Source organism: Rhizophagus irregularis, chromosome 4 (assembly GCF_026210795.1).
Source record: "Rhizophagus irregularis chromosome 4, complete sequence".
Taxonomy (NCBI): Eukaryota; Fungi; Glomeromycota; class Glomeromycetes; order Glomerales; family Glomeraceae; genus Rhizophagus; species Rhizophagus irregularis.
Genome location: NC_089432.1, coordinates 4,068,088 through 4,088,796, shown reverse-complemented (window position 1 = coordinate 4,088,796; position 20,709 = coordinate 4,068,088). Strand labels below are relative to the sequence as shown.

At 25.8% G+C, this 20,709-nt stretch overlaps 4 protein-coding genes across 4 annotated transcripts; 3 read left to right on the top strand and 1 right to left on the bottom strand.

The window, feature by feature from the left end:
• Positions 1-4,149: 4,149 nt before the first annotated feature.
• On the top strand, positions 4,150-6,699 carry OCT59_024206 (uncharacterized protein; the record flags this gene model as incomplete). The annotated part of the gene is made up of 5 exons (XM_025323442.2): positions 4,150-4,377; positions 4,463-4,535; positions 4,631-4,803; positions 4,886-5,255; positions 5,331-6,699. 5 exons carry the CDS (start codon positions 4,150-4,152, stop codon positions 6,455-6,457), a joined length of 1,971 nt encoding a protein of 656 aa, XP_025181794.1. The 3' UTR covers positions 6,458-6,699.
• Positions 6,700-9,447: 2,748 nt separating this feature from the next.
• On the top strand, positions 9,448-11,945 carry OCT59_024205 (uncharacterized protein; the record flags this gene model as incomplete). Its single annotated transcript, XM_025330234.2, has 5 exons — positions 9,448-9,675; positions 9,749-9,821; positions 9,913-10,085; positions 10,174-10,534; positions 10,612-11,945. The coding sequence occupies 5 exons, from the start codon at positions 9,448-9,450 to the stop codon at positions 11,742-11,744; spliced, it is 1,968 nt and encodes a 655-aa protein (XP_025181793.2). The 3' UTR covers positions 11,745-11,945.
• A 2,962-nt stretch (positions 11,946-14,907) lies between these two features.
• On the bottom strand, positions 14,908-15,978 carry OCT59_024204 (uncharacterized protein; the record flags this gene model as incomplete). Its single annotated transcript, XM_066135264.1, has 3 exons — positions 14,908-15,015; positions 15,102-15,554; positions 15,952-15,978. The coding sequence occupies 3 exons, from the start codon at positions 15,976-15,978 to the stop codon at positions 14,908-14,910; spliced, it is 588 nt and encodes a 195-aa protein (XP_065991304.1).
• Positions 15,979-16,154: 176 nt separating this feature from the next.
• Positions 16,155-18,630, top strand: OCT59_024203 (uncharacterized protein; the record flags this gene model as incomplete). The annotated part of the gene is made up of 5 exons (XM_025331094.2): positions 16,155-16,382; positions 16,461-16,533; positions 16,631-16,803; positions 16,889-17,246; positions 17,326-18,630. The coding sequence occupies 5 exons, from the start codon at positions 16,155-16,157 to the stop codon at positions 18,453-18,455; spliced, it is 1,962 nt and encodes a 653-aa protein (XP_025181791.2). The 3' UTR covers positions 18,456-18,630.
• Between the last annotated feature and the right edge of the window lie 2,079 nt (positions 18,631-20,709).

The following is a 20,709-nucleotide window of genomic DNA, read 5'->3' as shown; positions in this document are numbered from 1 at the left end:
ATTTGTTATTGTAAGGGTGAACTGTATAAAATAAGTCATGCATGACTACTAACATAGTATAGCCTCTTGTGATACAAAATGAACTAAAAAATATAAATTTTATTAACGAATAATAATAATTAATAATAAAAAAGTTTCTTTGATCAATAAATATGTTCGTTTGCATTTTTAGTACTAGCTTATAATAAAAAAAATAAAATAAAATAATATGAAATTTATTTTACTCCTTCCATGAACGTGAATGAGGACGCAGCTTTTTATTATCGATCAATCATCAACTGATTCAGCTCATGTACTGATTATTTGACGTGAGTCCTAAAATAAAAGAGAATTTTCTGTTTGCTAGAAAAATGAAAAGCATTTTTTCATTATTAACTCCCACCTACAAAATGAATTACCACCTAACAAGCTAGAAAAAATAAGAAAATTAAAAGTAAAATAAATTCTAAAACCTAAATTAATATTTAAACTAATTTACGCAGCAAATCTAAAATTTCCGCTAAAACTTTATCCTTTGATTTACTACGGGTTTCAATTTTTTTTATCGCCGTTTTCAAATGATGTACGTAAAAAAATTTCACCAAAAAAAAAATATTTTATAAATTTTGCGAAAACTCGAGATTTCCCAGTGTCTTTATATAGAAAAAGATGTAAAATGAGGTATTCTAAGTCAAACCCCAAAAAAACTCCAACTTAAGTTTATTTATATTGCTAATTCTTAAATTTTATTATAGAATTAGTTTTTTTATGAGGCAGTTTTTTCAATAATTGAATTCTTAGGTTTTCAACTTGAAATACCTCTATTTTAAATTTTTTCTATTTGGGAAATCTTGGGTTTCGCAGAAATCAGAAAATCAGAAAATAATCATTAATTTTTTTTATGATAGTCCCTTGCGTATATCACTTTGAAAACGGCGATAATATAGAAAACTAATTGTCAGCTTTTTTAATATAGAGTCAAAATTTTATATTTTTTTAATTAAAAAGAAATGAAATAAAATTGTTATATGTTAAAAGCGCATTTTTTATTAAATAAAACATTATTAAAAAAAGGTCGGCGAACAATTTAATGGATTATCTAATAAACGTAAAGTTAACTAGCAGAATAACTCTTCTTTTTGATAATTTTTTATAAAAAAAGTGATTTTTTTTACTTATTTTGGTGGATAGTTTAACTTCAACGCGTGTATTGAAGGTGAGAAGAACATGTTGTCATATAGACATTAGCAAAAGATGATTTAAAAAAAATCAATAATTTATAATAAATTTCTTTAATTAATAAATTGTAAAATCAATTACTAACATTATTTTATTAATAAATTTACAAGATAAACATATTTGTTCTAAAATATCAATAAACAATAAGTTTCTTATTAAAATTTTACCTGTATATATTGGTTAACGTTATTTTGTGATGTTAACCAATATAAATACAACACCGTACAATAACCATAAGCTGTTTTCTATATCAACGAGCTTCTATTTTTTTTTGAAAAAAATTCTATAGGGAAAATTTCAACTGTAGTTGTAAAAGGAAAGACATTGAAAAAGTAAATCATAGATCTAAAGCTAAAATAAAAAGAGTTAGCTAGTTGATAATGATCAAAGATTTCATCTCTTTTACTTTTTTCCCACAAAAAAAAAAAAGATTAATGAATAAAAAAGTTATTAACATCATACCTATTTTCATTACAAACAGATGTTGAATCAATTTATAAATTTATAATTCTAATTACATTTTAGCATTTAATAGTTCAAGAAAATTTTCTCTTTTGCAGAAATTAATTTCATTGTAACAAATAATTTGAATAAGAGTATTCAATAAAATGACATGTCTAAGTGATCGTATTAACTAAATGATATTAGATAATATAAAGCTAATGTTAGATTAGAGTACTTTTTCATTTAATAGGCTTTGTAAATTTGGAATAAGGTCAGGTGTCTGTTGTGTACATCTGATACATCAGTATTATCAGACTTTTGAACATAGTGAGGCGCGGTTATAGCTTATTGAATCATGTTTAGAAGTTTACGTCGATATCTAATTTTTGAGTCTATCGGTTTATGCTTTTATTTATATTAATTTAAATAATAATAATATTATTATAAAATCTCTATTATTTTTTTTATTATTTTTCCTATAATATCTCTTTGAGCTTTTCAACTTTCGGACGTAAAATATTTTTCATTTTATTTTGTATTTATTCTTAAAGAATTTTATTAATAAACCACGGAATTTATTTAAGATAAGTTTGGGTTGTTACTTGATACAACATATTATTTCATTTTTGTCATCATGTTGCTAGAGGAGGTATTATCAAAAATTTCGACATTCAGAATACTGGAGAAAACCTTATACACAATGGAGAATAAATACGTGGGATGTTTTTTATTATGAACAATATCCTGACGAGTCAAAATGGCCATCAACATCGCGATTTAGGCAAGGAATTGGATATGTTGATTAGTAATTTAGAACCCGAGACGAAGGAGAGAAGAAAGTGGCAATACTAAAGCGTCATTTGAAGGTTGGCACATTCTTAAAATAGAGTAGTAAGTGTGCTACGCCGTGTTCTCGCACACAGGGAAGAAGAGCGTTCGGACATAGAGTCTCTGTACGTGTCTTACTATGCGGGTAGCGAGTATGCTACGCCCTGTGTTCTCGTACATAGGGAAAAAGAGCGTCCAGACATAGAGCCTCTATACGTGCATATCCTACTATCATGTGATTAAGTTCTGCTGATTTTGAAGGAGAATCTGCTACTATTATCTTACTCACACATCTTATTCTTTGCATACTACTAGAAATCTGAAAAAAATGAAAAAGAAAATTTGCCGACCACTTCTGTTGAAAAAAGTGAAATTTTATTAAAAACCTTAAAAGAAAAAGGAAGGCTCTGGAAGAACGTAAGAATTTGTAAAAAAATTTGTTTTCTCCAACAATTTAAATACTAAACTTTAATAATCAGTTCCAGTCCTAACCAAAAAGAGATGGATAGTTAGCGGATATATTATGCCAGATCAAGTATCTTCAGTTTACTTCGTAAATCCAACAGAAAATATAGATCACAGGAAATTCCTTCTTGGATATCAAAAAGGCTGGCGAATTTTGTTGCTTATAGGTCCACGAGCATCTGGCAAGACAATACATGTATTTCGGTTAATGCAACAGTTGCTTGATGAAAATTATCTTAGTTTCTAGTAGTAAGTATACTTTCATAGTTAAAATATTGTTCAAATATTGAAATTTTATCGGTGTGGCTATCTATGATCGACAGCTTTGAAATCTAATTCAAAAATTAAAAAATTATCTATGCCACAAAATCATTTGATGGCATTTTAACAAAAAAAATTGTACTCCCCTTTTTAATTAATATAAATAATAATTAATTTATGAAAAGAACGAGATGAGAAAACGACCTTAGGAATGTTTTCGAAAAATAGCATTTATTACACTTAAATTATTTAAATATAATTGTAAACTTTGTAATAATACTTTTGATAAATTAGATTATTCTTACTTTCATCATAATAAAACATTATTTAAAAAAAATCCAATATGTTGGTGGAATGATTATTTATTCAATTTTATTTAAGTAAACGTCAATAAATAAATTCTAAATTGTGCAACCTTACTTTCATTGGCCAAACAAATTCAAAAAAGCTAATCCTAGTACGAACTTGTTATACCGTGTGCACGTCCTAAATGTGTGACAGGTTACGCCGAATATATTGTTTAAAGTATGTGGCGCATTTTTTTAAAAAAATCGCGCTTAAGTCTAAATTTTCAGCCAAAACCTTGTTTGTCGTTCTAAGTAAAATTGCGGAGCAGGCAAAATTACACCTCTTATACCTCTTATTAAGTTTTTTTTTTTTTGAAAAGAAAAGATTACTGTCTGTGGCACATTTGTCGATCGCTCCCAAAAAAGTATTTCTAATCGGCATAACCTGTCACAAATTTAAGGATATGCATACTGTGTAAGAAAATATTTGCCGTACTGCGGTACCAACGGCCACTGGTTGGCTTTTTTTGTTTGGTAATACTAAATTAATATTTGAAACAAAAGAAGAACCAATAAGTTTTACTTTTATTTTTTTTTAATTCTACTGTTAATTTACTATTATTCAATACGTTCGATAATATCAAAAATGCAAGATACAGAGCATACAAATGAATGGGTCAATTGGATCGAGGAAGCTGTCGATAAAGAATATTTTAAATTTTATGAATACAAACAATTTAATAATATTCAACATATTGGTACCGGAGGTTTTGGGAAAGTATATCGTGCAAATTGGAAAAACTCAGAAAAACAATTTGCGTTAAAATCTTTTTTTAGTCTTGATAACATCACTATTAAAGAGGTTGTTCGTGAGGTAATTCGATATAAAATACATTTTTTTTTTCGTTTATGATTTCATTTAATATACTTATATTTTTAAATTTTGAATTTTATTTTAGTTGAAAATTCAACGAGAAGTTGATTTTCATGATAACATTATTCGTTGCTATGGGCTAACAAAACCTGAATCAGGTATTATTGACAGAAGTTATCTTAATAAATATAATATTCTTGTTAATCACAAAATTCAAAGAAATACATTTTAATGATTTTTTTTTATTTATTAGATAATCATAATAATTATTGGTTAGTAATGGAATACGCCGACGGTGGTAGTCTTCGAAGTTATTTAAAGAAAAACTTTAGCAGACTTACTTGGGATGACAAATATAATATGGCATACCAGTTATCTTGTGCCGTATCATGCTTACATAATGAAGGAATAGTTCATCGTGATTTGGTAATTCATTTTAACATTATTTAATCGTTAATAATATTATTATTCTGCATTATTCATTTGAAAATGTATATTTCTTTCGTAGCATTCCGGTAATATACTTGTCCGTAATAATACAATCAAATTAGCAGATTTCGGATTATCAAAAAGAATTGGATCATCGTCCAGTTCTCAATCAAAATTATTTGGAATGGTTCCTTATGTCGATCCAAAATGCTTCAATAGACGAAGAAATAATAACAGAGATATTAACCAATCAACACGATTGTACTCACTAAGTGAAAAGAGTGATGTTTACAGTATTGGAGTATTGTTGTGGGAAATATCTAGCGGCCAACCTCCTTTTTACGTTGAAGGTGAAGAATATGATGTTGGTTTAGCTTTGGATATTTCACAAGGTATTAGAGAAACTGTTGTTCCTGATACTCCTAACGAATATATTAAAATTTATACCAGTGAGTATTCTTTTAAATTTTAAAAATTTTGGTAAATATTATTTTTATTAATCTTTAATTATATTTGGTTATTAGAATGTTGGGATGGGGAACCAGATAATCGACCAACAATATATCAAGTAGTTGATTGGCTAAATTCCATGATTACAAAAAAAGATGTAATTATAGAAAATCATCAGATGTCAAATGAACAAGAACTTAATGAGACTTCTATAAGTACTAATAGTTCAGAATTACAAGGAGATTTATCTCAATTTATACAAAATTTTGGTAAAATGAATACAAAAGACATTGATTCTATAATAGTATCAAGCAATCAAGAAACTATTTCAATTGAAAAAGATTTTAACATAATAGTTGAAGAAATTTATGATTTTATTTTTAAATTAAATAATAAAGGACTTGAATGGAAATCAGAAAAGCAACAAATTATTGAATATTTTAATGATCATAATATAAATTCACAAGAATTTTATGATTGGTTATTAATAAATAATCAAAATAATTCAAATTCTATTTTTTTATTTGGATATTTCAATTATTATGGAATTATAACGATTAAAAATAATGAGAAAGCATTTAATTTATTTTTCAATGCATCAGAAAAAAAGCATATATTAGCACAACATTTTGTTGGTCTTTGTTATAGATTTGGAATTGGAATTATAAAAAATGAAAAATTAGCTTTTAAATATTATGAAAAAGTAGCTAATAAAAATTTATCAAGTGGACAATTTAATATTGGTTATTGTTATAATTATGGAATAGTAGGTATTAAAAAAGACATAAAAAAGGCTCTTAATTGGTATGAAAAAGCTGCAAATAATGGAAATTTAAATGCAATGTATAATCTTGGTGTTTTATATGAAGATGGAATTGATGTTAAAAGGAATTGTAATAAAGCTTTTGAATTGTTTAAACAATCATCTGAAGGAGGATTTATAAGTGGAATAATGATGTTAGGATATTGTTATAATAATGGTATTGGAACTAAAATTAATAAGCAAAAAGCATTTGAATTATATCAAAATGCTGCAAATTTGGGAAATGATATAGCACAAAATAATCTTGCTTTAATAATGTATAAAGGTGATGGAATTCCAAAAGATATAGATAAGGCAATTTATTGGTATGAAGAATCTGCTAAACAAGGAAATCAAGGTGCACAAAATAGTTTAGAAGGACTTCAAAAAAATCAATAATTTTCTTTAATTATTAAATTCTCAGACTTTGTTTATAGTATTTATTTTTTTTAAATAGTATTTACAAGAATAGTGATTAGCTGATAAAAGGTTAATTAAAAAAAAGTTTTCCTTAGTAAATACTATATTTCTATATAAATATAAATAAATAGTAAAATTTTTACCTACTGTATTTATGTAATCTTTATTGTATATTTCTATTATTAAATAAATTCTGTATCTATCATTATATCATTCATTTTAAATTAAAATGTCTTTCTAAATGAGTAATTTAAATATGGGTAGTTTAATATGTGCTTGCATCTTTTTAAGTAAAAATTCAATGATAGTTGTAAGAAGAAAGGATAAAGCCAGTCGATATTTTGACTTAAAGTGTTTTTTTGTCAAAGAAATTCATCTCTTGCTTTTTCTAATGATAAATAATAAAATTTATTAACGTTAATTATACTTATTTTTATTACAAACAGATAGAAAAATTTAATGATTCTGAATTCTGTCTGAATATATGTTTTCGAACTGTTACTTTTATTCTAATTTACATCTAATATTTAATCGTTCATAGGACACTCTGCAAACCATGTATGGGTTGTCTGTACGCACGCGTGCATGACCAACAAAATATTAGGATCAGGTGTAACTTTAGATTTGTTTATGTGTAACCCTTTTCGTTTATGTCCCTGATTTAATTACTTAAAAATTTTTTACAGCATTTAAAAAATAACGAATAAATTTTTAATTTCTTAAAAATTTTTAATTTGTATTCGTTTTTTTAAAATAAAAAAAATAAATAAATAAATAATTGATTTCACAGTGTGATTTCTTCATAATATCCACTTTTAATTTTTATGAGCATGTGATTTATGACGCTTCGGAGGCATCAACGGTTACCTTTCCTAGTAATATTGGAGTTTCATAACTCTCGAATAAGAATATCCACAAATGTTACTGCATATCCAAGTGATAAAGTTTTATAATAATCTTTCTAAATGGTTATTCGTTTGCTGATGGATTTTTTCTAATTTAACATTTATGTAGACAATGTTTAAAAAAAGTACTAGATCAAATTTGACAGAATATCGTACAAACTGAAATAGTTGTAAAAATAAGTCATATTATTCTTAATTTAACAAAATTAAGAAATATGATCCGATTGCATAATGCAATCTGATCTAGGGATGGGTATCAATTCGTCGGTTCTATTTCGGTTCTTTGTCGGTTCCGTTTTGGTTCTCATTAAGTAAAATATGAGCTACATGCGTCAAATTTAAAACGCAGGTAGAGCATGTGATGAAGATCGATTAGAAAAATTTTAATTGGTCATCAAACAATGGTTGGTCACTGGTTGGTCCGTGATCGTCATAATTTTTGATGACAATGCGGTTCCTTCGAACCGGTTCGGAGCTGGTTCCGAGAACAGTTCTCAGAGTGTTTCAATCAGAATCTGCTAAAATTAGAATCGGTTCCAGGACCGGTTCGGAACCGCTCTGTTTGGAACTTCCTCATCTCTAATTGTATTATGTTTCATCAATTTCTTACCTAAAAAAAAAGGAAAAGCAAGATGCCACATTCAAAGATTGTGCTATATTAAAATCTTGAAATATTTTTTGAAGAATATGTATACTTATTAATAGATTATTTTGTTGATTGTTGTGTCAATATTACAGAGAGATTCACGGATAGATAATTTATTGGTTGATTTAGAAAATAAAACTACTACTGAAATATTGTTGGAAGAACTATAACTAAATATTTTTACAAGAAATCAAAAATTTTCTTGTCATTAATAAAAATAATAAAGATCTTCCATTATTACAAAGACAACCAATTATTCAATTATGTTTTCTTGAAATGTTCCTGATTGTCAAAAAATATTCGCGTAAATTTAGTAATAAATTTATAACCAGATAGGGAATATTTTTAAAAAGAAAACTATCGAACATCTTTTAGAATTTTACTGTGTTATTTGCACTTTACTAATTGTTTACCAATTCAAACAATTTCAAATTTCCAATTTATTTTATAAATGAACAACGAAGGCCCTTTCCTAGTAAATAACCACTGACGCTGTGAGACAAATGTGTATCATAGGAAGCGAAGAGGTTGCGTAGCCAGCAAAATTAAAATAATCATTGTTTTCCAGCACATATTTACTATACACTCTAATAATTCAAAAGGAGTTTCAAAATTCGAAATTCTTACTGAATCCTAGAGAGAAACTTATGATACAACATTGACTTTACTCCATCACTATTGTCAATCGAATTATATCTTTATACAATTACAAGTAACTGTAAAATGACTTGAAATTTTACCGGCGTGGTTAGGATCGACATCCCTGGAAGTTTTGCTCAAAAATCAAAAAATATTCATTATTAAATCATTTGATAATATATTAACCAAAAAAATTCATTTGATTGGAACCTGAAAATTTGTTTAATTTATGGAAAGAAATAAGAAAATCTTTGGAATTTTTTGTCTATTAACAACATTTATTATATTAAATATAATTGTTTTGAAAGTCTAAACAATATAAATGTAAACTTTATATTGATACCTTTTATAAATTATAATATTCTTACTTTTATCTACAGTACAACAACCTATTTTAAAGAACCCAATGTGTATTATGGTAGGTATCATTTATCCAATTTCAACTCAAATAAGTCAACCTTTAAAAAAATAGTTTTTTTTATCATGATTTTTCTTTAATTTGGACTTTATGAAAAAGAATTTGCATATATTTAAATGAAAATAATTACGAAAACACTTTTTGTTTAGATTACGTCATTACCAATAACTACTTCGTTATTGCGGTACTGCGGTGCCATGGTTACTGATCGACTCTTGTTTTGGTGATACGAAATCACGCTGTGCGACTGTTCTGCTGTTCTGCTATGGTCAAATATAAAAAGGCAACCACAATAAAATTTTAACAATTTTTTTTTTTCCTGTCTATCAATTATTATTCAATAAGTTCGATAATATCAAAAATGCAAGACACCGAGTATACAAATGAATGGGTCAATTGGATTGAGGAAGCTGTCGATAAAGAATACTTTAAATTTTATGAATACAACCAATTTAATAATATTCAACATATTGGTACAGGAGGTTTCGGAAAAGTATATCGTGCAAATTGGAAAAATTCAGAAAAAAAATTTGCGTTAAAGTCGTTTCTTAGTCTTGATAACATCACTGTGAAAGAAATCGTTCGTGAGGTAATTTAATGTATGATACATTTTTTAAAAAACTTACCAATATATCTATTTAAAAATTTTGAATTTTATTTAGTTAAAAATTCAGCGTGATGTTGATTTTCACGATAATATTATTCGTTGTTATGGAATAACAGAACTTGAGTCAGGTATTTTTAAAGTTACCTTAATAAATATAATATTCTTTCTTGTTAATCGCAAAATTCTTTTAATGATTAATTTTGTTATTTAAATAATTAGAAAATTATAATAATTATTGGTTGGTAATGGAATACGCCGATGGTGGTACTCTTCGAAGCTATTTAAAGAAAAACTTTAACAAGCTTACTTGGAATGACAAATATAATATGGCATACCAATTATCTTGCGCCGTATCATGCTTGCATAACGAAGGAATAGTGCATCGTGATTTGGTAATTTATTTAACATTATTTGATCATTAATAATAATGTATTTGTATTATTCATATTACTCATAAGAATGTATATATTTTCTTAATAGCACCACTGTAATATACTAGTTCATAGTAAAACAATCAAATTAGCAGATTTCGGACTGTCAAAAAGAATTGGAGAATCATCCAATTTCCAATCTAAACTATTTGGAATAGTTCCTTATGTCGATCCGAAAAGCTTTAATAGACGAAGAAATGATAATAACCAATCAATGCAAATGTACTCACTAAATGAAAAAAGTGATATTTATAGTATAGGCGTATTATTATGGGAAATATCGAGTGGGCAACCTCCTTTTTATGTTGAAGGTGAACATTATGATATTGGTTTGGCTTTAGAAATTTTACAAGGACTTAGAGAAACTATTGTTCCTGATACTCCTGAGGAATATGTTAAAATTTATACCAGTGAGTAATATTTTATATTTTAAAATTTTTATAATTTAAGTACTATTTAATAATCTTAAAATTATATTTGTTTTTAGAATGTTGGGATGGTGAGCCAGATAATCGACCAAATATATATCAAGTATTTGATTGGCTAAATGCCATAATTACAAAAACAGATGTAATAATAGAAAATCATCAAATATCAAATGAACAGGAACTTAATGAGACTTCTTTAAGTACTAACGCTAATAATTCAGAAATGCAAGGAGATTTATCTCAACTTATTCAAAATTTTGATAAAATGGATACAAAAGGAATTGATTCTATAACAGTACTATCAAGTAAACAAGAAACTCTTTCAACTGAAAAGGATTTTAATATAGTAGTTGATGAAATAAATGATTTTATTTTTTTATTAAAAAATAAAGGAATTGAACAGAAATCAGAAAAGCAACAAGTTATTGAATATTTTAATGATCATAACATAAATTCACAAGAAATTTATGATTGGTTATTAAGTACTAATCAAAATAATTCAAATTCTATTTTTATTCTTGGATATTTTAATTATCGTGGAATTGTAATAAGCGAAAATAATAAGAAAACATTTGATTTTTTTATTAATGCATCAGAAAAAAATCATATATTAGCACAACTTTTTGTCAGTTATTGTTATTTTTATGGATTTGGAACTATAAAAAATGAAAAATTAGCTTTTGAATATTATGAAAAAGTAGCTGATAAAAATTTATCAAGTGGGCAATTAGGAATTGGTTATTGTTATGAATACGGATTAGGTATTAGAAAAAATTTAAAAAAGGCTTTTTATTGGTATGAAAAAGCTGCAAATAATGGAAATATAACAGCTATACGTAATCTTGGCACTTGTTACAGGGATGGAAAAGGTGTTGAAAAAGATTACAATAAAGCTTTTGAATCGTTTAAAAAATCAGCCGAAGGAGGATATTTAGGGGGCATAATGATGTTAGGGCATTGTTATGATGTAGGAATTGGAACTAGTATTGATAAACAAAAGGCATTTAAATTATATCAAAATGCTGCAAATTTAGGACATGATGTGGCACAAACCAATCTTGCTATAATGTATGAATATGGAGATGGAATTACAAAAGATATAGATAAAGCAATTTATTGGTATGAAAAATCTGCCAAACAAGGAAATGAGTTAGCAAAAAATAATTTAAATGATCTTCTTGATAATCAATAATTTATAATAATTTTTTCTTTAATTAATCAAATTGTTCAAATTTTAAAACTTCCATTCATTTATCTACAGTAATACACCTCTAAAAATATAAGTAAATAAATTGTTCTATTTTGTATAATTATTTATTCTTTAAACTAAATATATTTTGTATTTTAAATTAAAATGTCTTTATAAATGAGTAATTTAAATATGGGTAGTTTAATATATGCTGCGTCTTTTTAAGTAAAAATTCAATGATAGTTGTAGAAGAAAAGACAATGATAAAATTAAAAAAAGCTAGTCAGTTGATACTTTGACATAATTGTTTCTTTGTCAAAGAGATTCATCTTTTACTTTTTCCTATCAAATAAAATACTGATAAATAATAAAATGTATTAACGTTAATTACACCTATTTTATTACAAACAGATAGAAAAATTTAATGATTCTGAATTCTGTTTGAGTATATGTTTCGAACTGTTACTGTTACTTTTATTTTAATTTACATTTAGTATTTAATCGTTCAAAATTTAATTTCATCATAATATTGGAGTTTCATAACTAGTAATTCGAATAAGAATATCTACAAATGACATTTCCAAGTGATAAAATTTTTATAATGATCTTTCTAAATAGTTATTCGTTTGCTGATGTATTTTTTTTCTAACTTAGAATTTATATAGGTGATTTTTTTAAATTTTTTAAAAAAGATAAATCAAATTTGGCAGTGTACAAACTAAAATAATTACACATTATCCTTAATATCAAATAAAGAAATGTGGTCCAATTGCACAATGTTAGTATTACTATAATATGGATAAGATCTGTAACTATAATAAACGTTCACTATTATCATTTTCAATTTTTATCTAAAAAAAAAAGGAAATTAAGATACCACATTCGGTATATTACTCAGAAAATTTTCAAATATTTTTTTGGAAAAATACGTATACTAGTTAAGAAAATAAACTACCACTGAAATATTATTGGAAGAACTGCAACTAAATGTTTTTACAAGAAATCAAAAATTCTTCTTTTGTCATTAATAAAAGAATTAATAATAAAGATCTATGATTTCTTGCCTAAAACGGAATGATTCTTGATTGTCAATAAATTAAAGCGTGTTTGGATAATCCTGAAAATTCGGAAATAAATTTATAACCAGATGGTGAAAATTTTTAAAAGAAAACTCTCAAACATCTTTTTAATTCGTTGAGAATTCGTATTTGTACTTTAGTTATTTACCAATTCAATCAATTTTTAAATTTTATTAATTAGGCAGAATTAAAAATTTATTTCATAGCTTTGATTGCAATGAACGGCAACGGTCCTATCCTAAGTAACAGCTAACGTTGTAAGACGAAAGTGTGGGGAGCGAAGAGGATGTGCAGCCACCAAACTAAAATAATCATTACTTTCCATCTGGCAATAGCCAAACTATGAAAATGGAGTTGGTATTAATAATTTAAATCTGGGATTATGTAAACCGCAGATTACAATACACCTAAAAATTCAAAAAATAATATATTTTACGGGGCAAAGCTATACTTTAAAATTCGAAATTCTTACTGAATTTTAGAGAGATATGACTTATACAATTGATACAACATTATTTTTGCTTCATCTCCAATTCTCCATCTTCAAATCGAATTATATCTTCATACAATTAAAAAATACCTTCTGGCGTGGTTATGTAGAAGTCTTGCTCAAAAATCAAAAAAATAAAAAATAATTGTTGCAAAATCATTTGATAATATATTAACCAAAAAAAATTTTACATTAAAAAATAACATTTATTACATTTATATTAAATAACATAATTATATTTTTAAATATTCTAGAGTCTTGACAATATAGACTAATGTAAACTTTATATTGATAACTTTATTTGATAAATTAGAATATTCTTACTTTTATCTTACAACAACATATTTTAACAGGACCCCAATATGTAATATAAAAGGCATCATTTATCCAATTTTATTCAAATAACGTTAAAACTTTTAAAAAAATTTAATTGCACTGTGTTACTAATAAAATTCGGGATAACAATAATAAAAAAAAAAGCTTTAACTTTTTACTAGTTCTATAAAGAAAAAAATTTAAAAAAGTTTTAAAAAAGCTTAGAAAGCCATAAAATATATTTTTGTAATGTAAATAACATAATATAGGAAAATAATATTGAAATTTCTTATATTTTAAGGTGTAAATCTGACGCGCGTGTATAGTAAACTCATTTTTTTTTTTAAAAAAAAAAATTAAATTTTATTAATATCGTAATAAAATATCCTAAGGTATATATAGATCTATTACAATGTAGACGTCTCTAGGACATCCGTTAAATAAAGTACCTATCTAAATAAAACAAAATACTAAACGAACGAAGTGAACGAACGCAATATCTACAACATTACCTTACCAAATATTACCTATTATGTTCCTACAAAAAAATAAAAAGATTTAACCATCATCGGCGAATCCTTTATGAACTCAATCTCGATGCAGTGTTACAATTTTACACCTAACGTCATAACGGTATGTTACGTAACTAATTTGCGATAAAACTAAACTCGATCCCCACTTTACCATCCCGTGATTAGCTAAATCTATTGATATTTTATATTCTAAACCCAAAAACTTCTAAAACTAAATTACATTAAAACTTGCTCGTCTCACTTAAATTTTGTTATCGGAACGGAAAAAAAAATTTTACGTAAAATCACGTGACTTCGATTGGAGACACTTACAGTATCCAACTCTTAAACTTCTTCGCCGGAGGACTATTCTTCATTCTTTTATCTCCCGTATCTTTTCCATCCGTCGCTTTCTTTTCATCCTTTAGGCGCTTTGTGAAATCTTCTTTTAGCATAGTATAGTACTTTATAATTTCGCTAAACTAATAATTCTACGGCCTATATTTTATTTAACAGTGATGGCAAGTAACCCAAATGACATCAAATGGCCTTTATTAGTCATGTGTCATTTGGGTCATTTCGAGGTTAAAATGATTAAGTCATTTAAAAATTAAATACACAATTTCAATTTTCGTTAGATGAAATACTATGTCATGTGACATTATAAATTTGTAAGTTTAAATGACTCAAATGACAAATGACCTCAAATGACTAGGTCATTCAAAGGTCATTCGGGGTCATTTGCCATCACACTGGCCTATATCGTTATATCATTTTTGCTTTGCTTCCTTGACTTGTTTCTTGCGCTTCAGTTGTAATTGCTTACCATTCATATCATTTGAAGTTCTTTTGAAAATTTCACCTAATTCCTTAACCTTCTGATTAATTAACTCTCATCGTTGTTGCCTGAGTTTTTAAATCGTTTGTACTTTATTTTTTCGTCCGTCTGATATTTATTTATAACCTCAACATCTTCGTCTGGTGCAATGTTATCCCGTTTCAACGAGTACGTGGCATCATCTTCTATCAAAGAATTCATGAGTGCGATTTCCGCTTTTTTAACTTCATCTAATTCTGATTCTTCTTCTTCTCCTACTCTCCATTTTTTGATCAGATCCACTACTTCATCTTCGTCAATCGATTTATCTTCTGTTATATCTTTGTTTTTATTTCTACTTGTAGCGATTTTGTCTAACCCTACATATGTTCTATTTTGAGGCGTTCGTGGTGTAGAAATTTGTGATGTATAAAGAACCGTGGATGAAATGACCGTCCCTGCTTTTTTGTTGATGTCTTCTTTCCTTCTTTCCGTTTCTATTTCTCTAAAAACTGTCTTGAAATTACGTACACTCCATATTCTAGCAATGTTTCCTTCTGTCAATCGCTGCTTCCACAATTTTAGAGTAAATAAAATATGCTATAATCTTCCAATTTTTTGATATTTTAATTATAGTAAACTCATTATTTTGCATATGAACATATAATTTTTTTTTTGCAGATTCTTTTTTTCCAAGTATTTTTTCAGTATCATATCTGATATCATGTGACTTTTATTTATGGTTAATATGAAATATCCTTTTTAAAGTACCACCGTTCTAACACAAAATCAGCCCGAATTTTATTAGTAATTCGGTGCCGATATTATACGGATCGACAATTAATTTTTTTTATGATTTTTCTTTAATTTGGTTCTATGAAAAAAGAATTTGCATATATTCTAATAGTAACCTGAAAATAATTATGTGGTTTGTGATACTTTAATAAAAACACTTTTTTCAAAAAAAAAAAATCATCACGTCATTACCTATCATTACTTCGTTACTGCGGTATTGTGGTGCCATGGTTACTGGTTTTGGATCACGCTGTACGCTTGTACGACTATCATCGGAGAAAAAAATATATAAAATAGGCATACACAATAAACTTTAATAATTCTTTACTTTTCATTTTTTTCTAACTTCACTGTTATTAAACTTATCATTATTCAATACGTTCAATAACGTTCGATAATATCAAAATGCAAGATACCGAGTATACAAATGAATGGGTCAATTGGATTGAGGAAGCTGTTGATAAAGAATATTTTAAATATTATGAATACCAGCAATTTAATAATATTCAACATATTGGTACCGGAGGTTTTGGAAAGGTATATCGTGCAAATTGGAAAAATTCAGAAAAAAAATTTGCGTTAAAATCTTTTTTTAGTCTTGATAACATCACCGTGAAAGAAATCGTTCGTGAGGTAGTAATTTAATATAAAATAATTTTTTTTCGTTTATGATTATTTATTTAATATACTTATTTTTAAATTTTATTTTAGTTAAAAATTCAACGAGAAGTTGATTTTCATGATAACATTATTCGTTGCTATGGGATAACAAAACTTGAGTCAGGTATTATTGACAGAAGTTATGATCTTAATAAATATAATATTTTTGTTAATCGCAAAATTCAAAGAAATGCATTTTAATGAATTTTTTTATTCATTAGATAATCATAATAATTATTGGTTAGTAATGGAATACGCCGACGGTGGTAATCTTCGATGTTATTTGAAGAAAAACTTTAGCAGACTTACTTGGGATGACAAATATAATATGGCATACCAGTTATCTTGTGCCGTATCATGCTTACATAATGAAGGAATAGTACATCGAGATTTGGTAATTCATTTAACATTATTTAATCATTAATAATATTATTCTACATTATTCATTTGAATATTGAAAATATATATTTCTTTCGTAGCATTCCGGTAATATACTTGTCCGTAATAATACAATCAAATTAGCAGATTTCAGATTATCAAAAAGAATTGGATCATCGTCCAGTTCTCAATCAAAATTATTTGGAATGGTTCCTTATGTCGATCCAAAAAGCTTTAATAGACGAAGAAATAATAACCAATCAGCACAATTGTACTCACTAAATGAAAAGAGCGACGTTTACAGTGTTGGAGTATTATTGTGGGAAATATCTAGCGGCCAACCTCCTTTTTACATTGAAGGTGAACAATATGATGTTGGTTTAGCTTTGGATATTTCACAAGGTATTAGAGAAACTATTGTTCCTGATACTCCTAATGAATATATTAAAATTTATACCAGTGAGTATAGTATTCTTTTAAATTTTAAAATTTTAATATTATTTTTATTAATCTTTTACTAATTATATTTGGTTATTAGAATGTTGGGATAGAGAACCAGATAATCGACCAACAATATATCAAGTAGTTGATTGGCTAAATTCCATGATTACAAAAGAAGATGTAATTATAGAAAATCATCAAATATCAAATGAACAAGAACTTAATGAGACTTCTTTAAGTACTAATAATTCAGAATTACAAGGAGATTTATCTCAACTTATTCAAAATTTTGATAAAATGGATACAAAAGACATTGATTCTATATTAGTATCAAGCAAGCAAGAAACTCTTTTAATTGAAAAAGATTTTAACATAATAGTTGATGAAATTTATGATTTTATTTTTAAATTAAATAATAAAGGACTTACATTAGAATCTGAAAAGCAACGAGCTATTGGATATTTTAATGATCATAATATAAATTTACAAGAATTTTATAATTGGTTATTAAATAATCAAAATAGTTCAAATTCTATTTTTTTACTTGGATATTTTAATTATCGTAGAATTGAAACAAATGAAAATAAAGAGAAAGCATTTAATTTGTTTATTAATGCATCAGAAAAAAATCATATATTAGCACAACATTTTGTTGGTCTTTGTTATTTTTACGGAAATGGAACTATAAAAAATGAAAAATTAGCTTTTAAATATTATGAAAAAGCAGCTAATAAAAATTTATCAAGTGGACAAACTGGAATTGCTTATTGTTATGAAAGAGGAATAGGTGTTGACAAAGATATAAAAAAGGCTCTTTATTGGTATGAAATAGCTGCAAATAATGGAAATTTAAAGGCAATGTGTAATCTTGGTATTTTATATGAAGATGGAATTAAAGCTAAAAGGGATTGTAATAAAGCTTTTGAATTGTTTAAACAATCAGCTGAAGGAGGATATACAAAGGCAATAATGATGTTGGGATATTGTTATAATAATGGTATTGGAACTATAATTGATAAGCAAAAAGCATTTGAATTGTATCAAAAATCAGCAAATTTAGGAAATATGGGAAATATGGTAGCACAAAATAACCTTGCTATAATGTATAAAAATGGAAATGGAATTATAAAGGATGTAGATAAGGCAATTTATTGGTATGAAAAATCTGCCAAACAAGGATATGAGTTAGCAAAAAATAATTTAAAAAGACTTCAAAAAAATCAATAATTTTCTTCAATTATTAAATTGTCAAACTTTTAAAATCATTTATTTACAGTATTTATTTTTTTTAAATATTTACAAGATAGCGCTTAACTGATAAAAGGTTAATTAAAAAAAAGTTCTCCCCAGTGAATATATTTCTCTATAAATATAAATAAATAGTAAAATTTTTACCTACCGTATTTATATAATTTTTATTATATTTATTTTCTATTATTAAATAAATTTTGTGTCTATCATATCATTATTTTAAATTAAATTATCTTTACACATCAGTAATATAAATATGTAGAAGTTTAATGTAAGCTGTTATTTTCAGTGTTATTTTTTTTAAAAAAAGTAAAAACATAAAGAATTTTATGAAATAAACTCGTAAAAGATAATAAATGAATAAAAAGTATGTCGAAATCTAAAATAAGATTTAAGGTTAAGAGAATTTTTATTTTTATAACTGTAATGTGAATGATAAACGAGAATTAATTTATAAATAGGTCAACTTCCAAACTTTATTTCAAACTAATTTTATTAAGTATCAAATTCAATAAATTTTAACAAATAAAATTTTTACTTTTTTTTTATTAAATTCATCTCGCTGATAGTACATTATCTATAAATTTTCATTTATAAATTTTTTCCGACATGTTGTTGTTAGCAATAATTTCCTGCGCTATGGACGCAGATAAAAGTACAATTTTATATGAAAATTAAGCTTATATTTATTTATGAAATTTATTCATCATCGTTATGGTGCAATAAAATCATGCGAACCTTACATTATACACTTATTTATGTTGCTCACTTGTTACTTACCGACCGTTTATTTGTATCTTTATAATTTTACTAAATTTTAGTCACGCGGAAAATTGATGAATGATCGATAACACCTCATGCATCACTTTTTAAAATTCAAAATGATATCAAATAGTGATTTATGATAGTATAGTTATAGATTGCACTATGAAAATAAATTTTAATAATTTACTTTATTAGCTTATATAATTTCAGAATTGTCGAATTTTAATACTTCTTGTAGTATATAAAAATTAGTTTATGAAATGAATACACGTTTATTATGTAACATATTTTTTAATCACCATTTAAAGGTTTCTCATAATGATAAATAATGTTTTAAGTTGAAGAATAATTTATAGAGTCGTGGATTGTAAGTATGACCCGTTGCGGTTTTAAAAATTCCAAATTTTGCACATATTAAATATTATGTAAATTACCGACTATAATGAGAACTTTTATGAGAATTTTTTTAACAATAAACATGAAAAAATATTTAATTAATATGACTCTTTTTACAAATTAAAATCACTTTTACAAATAACCTTTATAAATCATGAACAAAATATTGATCATTTTTTAAGTAATATCTATATTTTTTCTCTCATTTTAACAATAAAAAATAATAAAAATGTCCCATTTTCTAATAAATAAGATGAAAAGTAAAAAAAAAAAATTAAATTTTTAGGTGCCTTTAGTTATCACAGCGCCTTTCTTTCTTTATTAGGTATAACATAATATTTTCATCGTCATACCCACATTTTTAATTGAAATTAAGTATCATTTCAAAAACTATTTATAAATTATACCTAATTAGATTTGGGTTATATAATGGCCATTTACACAAATTTAATCATTTCCAATTCATATTTGAATTAACTGCTTTTTTATTGATTGTTTTTAAAAGCTTTTTTTTTTAAGTAAAATAAAATAAACTCAGAAAATTATGTATAATTGGCCAGAACAAAAGTTAATTATCATAAAAATTATTCCTGGTAAAATTAAATTTATTAAATTGATCATATTCAAGTGATTTTAGCCAGTTACGTCTATAATCTAATTTAATTAATGAATTCTATCTTATGCATGAAACCACGAGTATATGATATATTTGGCTAAAATAATATGTTTGATAAATTTCAAAGAATGTAGTATTATATTATAAATTTATAAAGAAACCTGATATTATTCACTATATTATAAAAATTAAACTAGTATTGAATAGAAGGAAAAATTTTAATTATCTACTATGAATTCATATAAATATTTGTTTCTAGCTACTGATTTACAGTAAATTTGTCACTAACCATCTTTCATCTATATTTATCTGTTACAGTACAGCAAGGCAAATGAATTATTGTCAATATCAGCTTCTGTTTTTTTTTCTACTCTTGTATTTTTTTCTTCGAGATACTTATTTTTTTTTCATATTTATAATTTGCGTGCATCTTTCTTTCCACATTAATCCCGC